The sequence below is a fragment of the Aulostomus chinensis genome, chromosome 1 (genome assembly GCF_037954235.1).
Source record: "Aulostomus chinensis isolate RoL2024-O1b breed Wild chromosome 1, RoL_Achi_v1.0, whole genome shotgun sequence".
NCBI classification, from domain to species: Eukaryota; Metazoa; Chordata; class Actinopteri; order Syngnathiformes; family Aulostomidae; genus Aulostomus; species Aulostomus chinensis.
Window position 1 is genome coordinate 1,724,762 of NC_141320.1, and position 10,571 is coordinate 1,735,332.

General features: G+C 43.3%; 1 protein-coding gene across 1 annotated transcript; it reads left to right on the forward strand.

Annotated features, from left to right (window-relative positions):
* The first annotated feature begins 1,550 nt into the window (after nt 1-1,550).
* Nucleotides 1,551-5,730, forward strand: LOC147269961 (laminin subunit alpha-5-like). The gene is made up of 5 exons (XM_086204934.1): nt 1,551-1,586; nt 2,649-2,756; nt 3,799-4,009; nt 4,864-4,998; nt 5,720-5,730. Exons 1-5 carry the CDS (start codon nt 1,551-1,553, stop codon nt 5,728-5,730), a joined length of 501 nt encoding a protein of 166 aa, XP_086061060.1.
* Nucleotides 5,731-10,571: the final 4,841 nt, after the last annotated feature.

Below are 10,571 nucleotides of genomic sequence, written 5' to 3' on the forward strand. Positions count from 1 at the left end.
CTAAAAACCTCAAAAATGATGCTATAGTGATGTCTTAAGAATTGCTACGAACCAAAGAAATGATGCTCCAATGATGTGGTGAGAGTTGCTAAATACCTGAAAATGATGCGACAGTGATGTCATGAGAGCTGCTACGGTCCTCAAAATGATGCTATAGTGATGTTATGACAGTTGCTACTAACCTAAGAAATTATGCTGACAGTGTTGTGGTGAGAGTTGATAGTAATTTCAAAATCATGCTAAAGTGATGTCATGAGAGTTGCTTCTAACCGAAGAAATGATGCTACAGTGATGTAATGAGAGTTGCTACGAATCTCAAAACGATGCTACAGTGATGTAGTAAGAGTTGCTACGATCCTCAAAATGATGCTAAAGTGATGTAATGAGAGTTGCTACAAACCTAAGAAATGATGCTACAGTGATGTGGTGGGAGTTGCTACGAATCTCAAAATGATGCTACAGTGATGTAGTGAGAATTGCTACTAACCTAAGAAATGAAGCTACAGTGATGTGGTGAGAGTTGCTAGGAACCTCAAAATGATGCAGGGTGACTTTGTGGAAAGTCTTGCACTCCCAACACATTCATTCTCATGAATGCAGTGACAGGTCAGAGCCAAGGGAGCCTCCATGTCCACAGATGTCCACATGGCAGGTGGACTTGCTTTTTCACTCCTGACCGTTCCTCCTGGTACTTTTTGGCCACCGTTTGTTTGATGGTCTGAAAATGACACCCAGAGTAAATCAATACATTGAAATTCAAGATGAAATAAACTGGAGATATCAACGACTGCTTTAGATCATTTCCACACAAACCTTTCTGGTTGGCAAACATATGAGGCTCAAGGACCTGAACCAGTTCCCTGAACCCTTCCCTCTCAACAGTGCTGAGGGGCTGGCAGTCCTTCAGGATCAAATTCAGCAGAGCCTCATCCAGCATCTGCTTCCTGGAAGCTGGATGGTTCAAGATGAAGGAGAGAAGAAATGAATAGGAATTAATGATCAATGAAGCAACTGTGAGTCAGTTGGAGAGTGGCTGTATACCTGAGTTCATCTTGGTGGATCTGGGACTTCATTCTCATGCCTGGCCCCATCATGCCTCAGCACTGAAGAGGTGCTTTTGTTGAGATGAGACGCTTCTGTCCAACAAATGCCACATTCAACCTGCAGAAAAGAACATGAGTACTCAGCTAAAAGTTCCTTTCTTCATGGTGACTGGTGTTTCTTAGTCTTAGACCACCAGGTTTCCAATGAGGTGTATCGGATACGTTGTTGTGTGCCGCTGAAATCCGTCCAATTCCGGGGTTGTTTCCTCATGAAATATGTTTGCCTTAAAGCTCATTAAAGTGTTGAACCACAATATCGTTCACCATAACTGAGTCAACTTCAAGATCACCTACTTCTACATTCCAGTCCCGGCTGCTCCTGTTCTGCTGCAGTCCAGAAAACAACAACCCGATACAATTGGCGCTCCTTCCCACAGCTCCGGCCCGGATCCGCATGGTTCCGCTGACTGACTGTGAGACGCGCTCCCCCCAGAGTTGCACAGCCCGATGGGGGTCCTTACCTGGCACGAGGGCGTAAAACAGGTGCGACTGAAAAGCCTGGTTTATTCTGAGTCGAGGGAACGCGTTGCTCTGCAATTCACCGCCAAGCCGCTAGGGGGTGTGGCTTTGTCTTTGTATTGTTTACGGGGCTCTTGTCGGATTCCTCGGTTTTCTTCCGGTCACAGACAACAATTGTTGGCCATTTGTCAGTCTTTGTAGTGCCGCGAAGAGGCGTTGTAGAGGTGGTCGTACTTGAGCACCTCCTCGATAATCCTTTCTTCAGCTTGGTCCATTTTTTTCTTGGAGCTTTCACCACAGAAACTTTGAAAATGGCGGTGTTGTGCTGCGACTGAACCGGAAATAACGTTCTGAGCGGACCAATCACAGTCCTCGACGTTGACGTCACCACGCGTCGACGCGATGCGTGAGCAGGATTTTTTGGAGGCGCGTTTCAGGCTACGGCGTACGGTCTGCGTCGACGGCGTAGGTACGAATACTACTCGACACAGAAGCATAAATCAGGCTTAAATCAGGCTTTATAGTCCAACAGGAAGTTAGCATGTCTTGGATGAGACACGCTGATAGTCCAACAGGAAGTTAGCATGTCAGGGATGAGACACGCTCATCGTCCAACAGGAAGTTAGCATGTCAGGGATGAGACACGCTCATCGTCCAACAGGAAGTTAGCATGTCAGGGATGAGACACGCTTATCGTCCAACAGGAAATTAGCATGTCAGGGATGAGACACGCTTGTCGTCCAACAGGAAGTTAGCATGTCAGGGATGAGACGCGCTTATTGTCCAACAGGAAGTTAGCATGTCAGGGATGAGACACCCTGATCGTCCAACAGGAAGTTAGCATGTCAGGGATGAGACACCCTGATAGTCCAACAGGAAGTTAGCATCTCCATGGTTCCCTTGACCAGAAGCCAGTGGGATCGTTCCATTCTGACATCTTGATTGACATTTGTCCTTCTCTTAGCTAAATAGCTGGCAATCATTTGAAAAAAACCTTGATTTACTTTTTGTATTTTGATCTTCAGCTCATTTGCATACTTTTGTTAAAATTCTCCCCTTTTTGTCTTTTTTTTCTGCTGTTTTTAGCACAAAGTCCACCTGGTGTCTAAAGACCAGTTCAGCATGGACTACGTTGAACCTTCAGTCCGCTGCATCAGCACCCATGGACGGTTCCCCCCTGACAGGTGGATTCTGGTGAGGAATATTAGTGGGACAGCGCTCTTGTTAGAACGGTTCTGATCCACCTTCCCTCCCCCTGTAGCTCCTCCTGTGTCCCCTCAGCGCTCTTGTTAGAAGGGTTCTGATCCACCTTCCCTCCCCCTGTAGCTCCTCCTGTGTCCCCTCAGCGCTCTTGTTAGAACGGTTCTGATCCACCTTCCCTCCCCCTGTAGCTCCTCCTGTGTCCCCTCAGCGCTCTTGTTAGAACGGTTCTGATCCACCTTCCCTCCCCCTGTAGCTCCTCCTGTGTCCCCTCAGCGCTCTTGTTAGAACGGTTCTGATCCACCTTCCCTCCCCCTGTAGCTCCTCCTGTGTCCCCTCAGCGCTCTTGTTAGAAGGGTTCTGATCCACCTTCCCCCCCCCTTTAGCTCCTCCTGTGTCCCCTCAGCGCTCTTGTTAGAAGGGTTCTGATCCACCTTCCCTCCCCCTGTAGCTCCTCCTGTGTCCCCTCAGCGCTCTTGTTAGAACGGTTCTGATCCACCTTCCCTCCCCCTGTAGCCCCTCCTGTGTCCCCTCAGTGCTCTTGTTAGAACGGTTCTGATCCACCTTCCCTCCCCCTGTAGCTCCTCCTGTGTCCCCTCAGCGCTCTTGTTAGAAGGGTTCTGATCCACCTTCCCTCCCCCTGTAGCTCGTCCTTTGTTCCCTCAGCGCTCTTGTTAGAACGGTTCTGATCCACCTTCCCTCCCCCTGTAGCTCCTCCTGTGTCCCCTCAGCGCTCTTGTTAGAACGGTTCTGATCCACCTTCCCTCCCCCTGTAGCTCCTCCTGTGTCCTCTCAGCGCTCTTGTTAGAAGGGTTCTGATCCACCTTCCCTCCCCCTGTAGCTCCTCCTGTGTCCCCTCAGCGCTCTTGTTAGAACGGTTCTGATCCACCTTCCCTCCCCCTGTAGCTCCTCCTGTGTCCCCTCAGCGCTCTTGTTAGAACGGTTCTGATCCATCTTCCCTCCCCCTGTAGCTCCTCCTGTGTCCCCTCAGCGCTCTTGTTAGAACGGTTCTGATCCACCTTCCGTCCCCCTGTAGCTCCTCCTGTGTCCCCTCACGTTTCCAAACTCCCTCCCACTGGCTGGTGCTGAAGGAGGGCCAGAGCTCCTCCTACAGGAGCCCATCCTGGCCTCCCCCGCTGCAGCTCCTCCACTGACCTCCCACCAGAGAGATGAGCCCCCTGGTTCAGAGGTGACAGACCACCTCTGGGAGCAGACAACAGAGACCACATCAGGCTGGACTCCTGCAGGTACGGAGGCTGACGGCTTCTGAGTGAGTGAGTTTACGACGCTCCCACCACTGCTGCTGGATTGATTTAACACATCTGGAATATTTAGATTTATTCTGGGTCAACATCTGCATCTGTTGAAGTCCTCAGTTCCCATGCAGGTGGTGTTGTTCCAGATAAAAGGTCTCAATAACAGCATCACTCCAGGTGAAACCATTCCAAAGAAGGCTAAGTGGAGCTGGCATATCAGCCCCCAATGGAAGCCTGCTGCTGCTGCCAAGCTCTCCATGTCATCATGGAAAAGTTGATTGTTCAACTCAATGTTTTTCCCATTGGGAGGAGATTTGTTGTTCCACCATGAAGTCTTTTCTTGTGATGAGTTTGTGTGTTGTAGTAGCATGAAGATATCTTGTTATCATAATCAACTCATCTGGCCTGGTGGAAGAACGCTGCTGTGTTTGGATTCAGACGAGTCAAATCTGAACCAGGGACTTGTAGTTTTATCCTCGGTCTCTGGACTCATAAAATGGAGACCGGCCCAGTTTGACACTTTTGAACTCCTTCATGAGGTTCATATCTCATGAAGGAGATTCGTGATTGGAAACATCGGCGGTTCAGGAAAGAAAACATGTACCATTGAACATCGCTCTCATCCTTCTACTCAGAACGCTGCGGTGGACTCCACCGTGTCCAGGCTTTGGGCAGATACGTCTTCATCCTCCACCACCACCAGCCGCTCCACCCCACCCACCCTGTGCAGGTCTACATTACCAGGGTCGGATCTGGCAGGGTGGAGGATCTTTGATTCATCTTAGCTTTCCTGCTCCGGCTGTTTGAGAAACATTAAAATGGAGATGGTTGTTTGTGTCTTTCAGGCCACGCCAACGCCTCCTTCTGTCCCCACGCTTACGGCTGCCGAAACGTGCCGGTGTCTGAAAACCAGATCATTCTGGATGTGCCGGACCACCAGGTCCTCCTCACCTGCAGGTTCCTGCAGGCAGAGCCCTGTGGTGGTAGGTTTCCTGCTCCTCTGCTGGACTGATACCCTCTCCCTTTCCCGACACGTATCTGCTGTTTCTACTCTGTGCCTCCTTCTCCTCTGTCAGGCCTGGACTTCTTCCTTCTGTCTCTCCAGGATCACGTCCTGGTGGTGCCTGAGAGCAGCTCCAGCTCCAGCTCCCTGAACCAAGAACCACTGGAGAAATCTGACCACTTCATCAGCAACTGTGGCCTCAACAGCTTTCATGTCAAGTCGGTGTCTCTCAGCCTGAGTTGGTCCATGTTCTGTATCCCTGAATGTTCTAGAGGAACTAAACTGGGCCTGACTGGGACGCTTCTGTCTGCTCAGATTTGGGTTGTGAATGCATTCAGATGTCATTTACAAGCATTGGAACTAAAGACCTGAGCCTCAAGAATATTTAGTTCTTGATTTACTTTCTCTTGCAGGGTTTCACTTTGTGCAAATTTTCTTTTGAAGATCTTTGTTTTTTGTTGTCCTTCCATTTAGCGAGTTTGGCTAAGAACCTTTTCCCCACTAAACTAATTTTCCTAAAATGTCTCGCTAACATTTCCTTTTTCTCTGTTGTCCCTCCTGTCCTTCGTCTCCATTCTGTCTCAGCTAAGCTGTGTCTCTTGGGCTCTCTTCAACAACGGCGCCCTGCCTTGTGCCTGCCATGAGGTTGGAGCTGAGAGTGACACCTGCGAGTCATTTGCTGGTCGGTGCCGCTGCAGGCCCCATGTGATTGGTCGAGACTGCTCCATGTGGGCCGCGGGCTGCTGGGGATTCCCCTCTGCAGACGTGAGTGTCAGATTGGATGAATGATGAGTAATAAGGGCTTTTAATGATGAGTGAGAGGACGGACCAAACCAACCTGTCCAACCATCAGAGGACAGTTTGTTGTTCGAGTTTCAACTCTTACTACATTTCTGTAAGCATCATTTTGAGTTTATTAGCAATTCTTTCGACATCACTGTCACGTCATTTTGACATCATTAGCAATTCTTCCTAAATCATTGTCGCATTATTTTGAGGTTCGTAGCAACTCTAACTAAATGACTGTCAGCATCACTTTGAGGTTATTATAAACTTTCACTACATTACTGTTCGCATCATTTTGAGTTTATTTGCAATTCTTCCGACATCACTGTAGCATTATTTTGAGGTTATCAGCAGCTCTTACTACATTACTGTCAGCATCATTTTTAGGTTACTCGCAACTTTCACTACATTACTGTTAGCATCGTTTCGAGTTCATTAGCAAATCTTACTACATCACTTTCCCATCATTTCAGATCATAAGCAATTCTTACTACATCACTGTCACATCATTTTGAAGTTCGTAGTAACTCTTACTACATTACTGTTGCATTATTTTAAGGTTTGTAGCAACTCTTCCTACATGACTGTCAGTACATTTTGAGTTTATTGGCAACTTTCACTCCATTACTGTTAGCATTATTTTGAGTTCATTAGCAATTCTTACTCCATCAGTGTCGCATCATTTTGAGGTTCGTTGCAACTCTGACTACATGACTGTCAGCATCACTTTGAGGTTATTCAAAACTTTCACTACATTACTGTTAGCATCATTTTGAGTTCATTTGCAATTCTTACTACATCACTGTCCCATCATTTCATATCATAAGCAATTCTTACTACATCACTGTCACATCATTTTGAAGTTCGTAGTAACTCTGACTACATTAGTGTTGCATTATTTTAAGGTTCGTAGCAACTCTTCCTACATGACTGTCAGCATCACTTTGAGGTTATTCGAAACTTTCACTACATTACTGTTAGCATCATTTTGAGTTCATTTGCAATTCTTACTACATCACTGTCCCATCATTTCAAATCAGAAGCAATTCTTACTACATCACTGTCACATCATTTTGAAGTTCGTCGTAACTCTTACTACATTAGTGTGGCATTATTTTAAGGTTCGTAGCAACTCTTCCTACATGACTGTCAGCATCACTTTGAGGTTATTCGAAACTTTCACTACATTACAGTTAGCATCATTTTGAGTTCATTACAATTCTTACTACGTCACTGTCGCATCATTTTGAGTTCATTAGCAATTCTTACAACATCACTGTCGCATCATGTTGACATCATTACCGAGTCTTCTGACATCACTCTCGCACTATTTTGAGGTTCATAGAAACTCTTACTACATTACTGTTGCATTATTTTAAGGTTCGTAGCAACTCTTACTACATTACTGTCAGCATCACTTTGAGGTTGTTCGAAACACTTCCTACATTACTGTCAGCATCACTTTGAGTTCATTGGCAACTTTCACTACATTACTGTTACCATCATTTTGAGTTCATTAGCAATTCTTACGACATCACTGTCGCATCATTTTTAGATGATTAGCAATTCTTACGACATCACTGTAGCATTATTTTGAGGTTCGTAGCAACTCTTACTACATTACTGTCAGCATCATTTTTAGGTTACTCGCAACTCTGACCACATGACTGTCAGCATCACTTTGAGGTTGTTCAAAACACTTACTACATTACTGTAAGCATCACTTTGAGTTCATTGGCAACTTTCACTACATTACTGTTACCATCATTTTGAGTTCATTAGCAATTCTTACGACATCACTGTCATATCATTTTGGGATCATTAGCAATTCTTACGACATCACTGTCGCATCATTTTTAGATCCTTAGCAATTCTTCTGACATCACTGTCGCATTATTTGGATGTTCGTAGCAACTTATACTACATGACTGTCAGCATCACTTTGAGTTTATTGGCAACTTTCACTACATTACTGTTACTATCATTTTGAGTTCATGAGCAATTCTTACTACATCACTGTCGCATCATTTTGATATCATTATCAAGTCTTTGGACATCACTGTAGCATCATTTTGAGTTCATTAGCAAATCTTACTACATTACGTTGGCATTATTTTGAGGTTCGTAGCAACTTTTACTACATTACTGTCGCATTATTTTGAGGTTCGTAGAAACACTTACTACATGACTGTCAGCATCACTTTGAGTTTATTAGCAACTATCACTACATTACTGTTAGCATCATTTTAAGTTCATTAGCAATTCTTCCGACATCACTGTCGCAATATTTTGAGGTTCGTAGCAACTTTTACTACATTACTATCGCATTATATTGAGGTTCGTAGCAACTCTTACTACATGACTGTCAGCATCACTTTGAGGTTATTCGAAACACTTACTACATTACTGTAAGCATCACTGACTTGATTAGCAACTATCACTACATGACTGTTAGCATCATTTTGAGTTCATTAGCAATTCTTCCAACATCACTATCGCAATGTTTTGAGGTTCGTAGCAACTCTTATTACATTACTGTTGAATTATTTAAAGGTTCGTAGCAACTCTTACTACATGACTGTCAGCATCACTTTGAGGTTGTTCGAAACACTTATTACATTACTGTAAGCATCACTGAGGTTATTAGCAACTATCACTACATTACTGTTAGCATCATTTTGAGTTCATTAGCAATTCATAAGACATCACTGTCAAAATCATTTTTGATTTTATTAAAATCTTCCTACATCACTGTAGCATCATTTTTAAGTTCTTAGCAGCTATCACTACGTTACTGTTAGCATCATTTTTAGTTCATTAGCAATTCTTCTGACATCACTGTTGCATTATTTTGAGGTTCGTAGCAACTATTACTTCATGACTGTAAGCATCACTTTGAGGTTGTTCAAAACACTTACTACATTACTGGAAGCATCACTGAGTTGATTAGCAACTATCACTACGTTACTGTTATCATCATTTTGAGTTCAATAGCAATTCTTACCACATCAATGTCACATCATTTTGAGATCATTAGCAATTCTTACCACATCACTGTAGCATTATTTTGAGGTAATTAGCAATCTTACTGCATTACAATCAGCATCATTTTTAGGTTACTCGCAACTCTAACCACATGACTGTCAGCATCGCTTTGAGGTTATTCGAAACTTTCACTACATTACAGTTAGCATCATTTTGAGTTCATTACATTTCTTACGACATCACTGTCGCATCATTTTGAGATAATTAGCAATTCTTCTGACATCACTGTCGCATTATTTTTTAGGTTCATAGCAACTCTTACTACATTACTGTTGTATTATTTTAAGGTTCGTAGCAACTCTTACTACATGACTGTCAGCATCACTTTTAAGTTGTTCAAAACACTTAATACATGACTGTCAGCATCAATTTGAGGTTGTTCGAAACACTACATTACTGTAAGCATCACTGAGTTTATTAGCAACTATCACTACGTTACTGTTATCATCATTTTGAGTTCAATAGCAATTCTTACGACATCAATGTCGCATCATTTTGAGAATATTTGCAATTCTTACCACATCACTGTAGCATTATTTTGAGGTTATTAGCAACTCTTACTACATTACAATTCAGCATCATTTTTAGGTTACTCGCAACTCTAACCACTTGACTGTCAGCATCACTTTGAGGTTGTTCGAAAAACTTACTACATTACTGTAAGCATCACTGAGTTGATTAGCAACTATCACTACATTACTGTTAGCATCATTTTGAGTTCATTAGCAATTCTTCTGACATGACTGTCGCAATATTTTGAGGTTCGTAGCAACTTTTACTACATTACTGCCGCATTATTTTGAGGTTCTTAGCAACTCTTACTAAATTACTGTTGCATCATTTTGAGTTCATTAGCAATTCTTCCGACACACTGTCGCATTTTTTTGAGGTTCGTCGCAACTCTTACTACATGACTGTCAGCATCACTTTGAGGTTATTCGAAATGTTCACTCCGTTACTGTTAGCATCATTTTGAGTTCATTAGCAATTCTTACTACATCACTGTTGCATTATTTCGAGATCATTAGCAATTCTTACTACATCACTGTTGCATTATTTTGAGATCATTAGCAATTCTTCCGACATCACTGTCGCATTATTTTGAGGTTCGTAGCAACTCTTACTATATTACTGTTGCATTATTTAAAGGTTCGTAGCAACTCTTACTACATTACTGTCAGCATCACTTTGAGTTTATTAGCAACTATCACTACATTACTGTTAGCATCATTGTGAGTTTATTAGCAATTCATAGACATCACTGTAGCATTAAATTGAGGTTAGTAGCAACTCTAACTACATGACTGTCAGCATCACTTTGACGTTGTTCGAAACTCTTACTACATTACTGTAAGCATCACTGAGTTCATTAGCAACTATCACTACATTATTTTTAGCATCATCTTGAGTTCATTAGCAATTCTTACGACATCACTGTCCCATCAGTTTGAGATCATTACCAATTCTTCTGACATCACTGTCGCATTATTTTGAGATACGAAGCAACTCTTACTTCTTTACTGTTGCATTTTTAAGGTTCCTAGCAACCCTGACTACATGACTGTCAGAATCACTTTGAGGTTGTTCGAAACTCTTACTACATTACTGTAAGCAGCACTGAGTTTCTTAGCAACTTTCACTATCGTACTGTTAGCATCATCTTGAGTTCATTAGCGATTCTTCCGACATCACTGTCGCAATATTTTGAGGTTCGTAGCA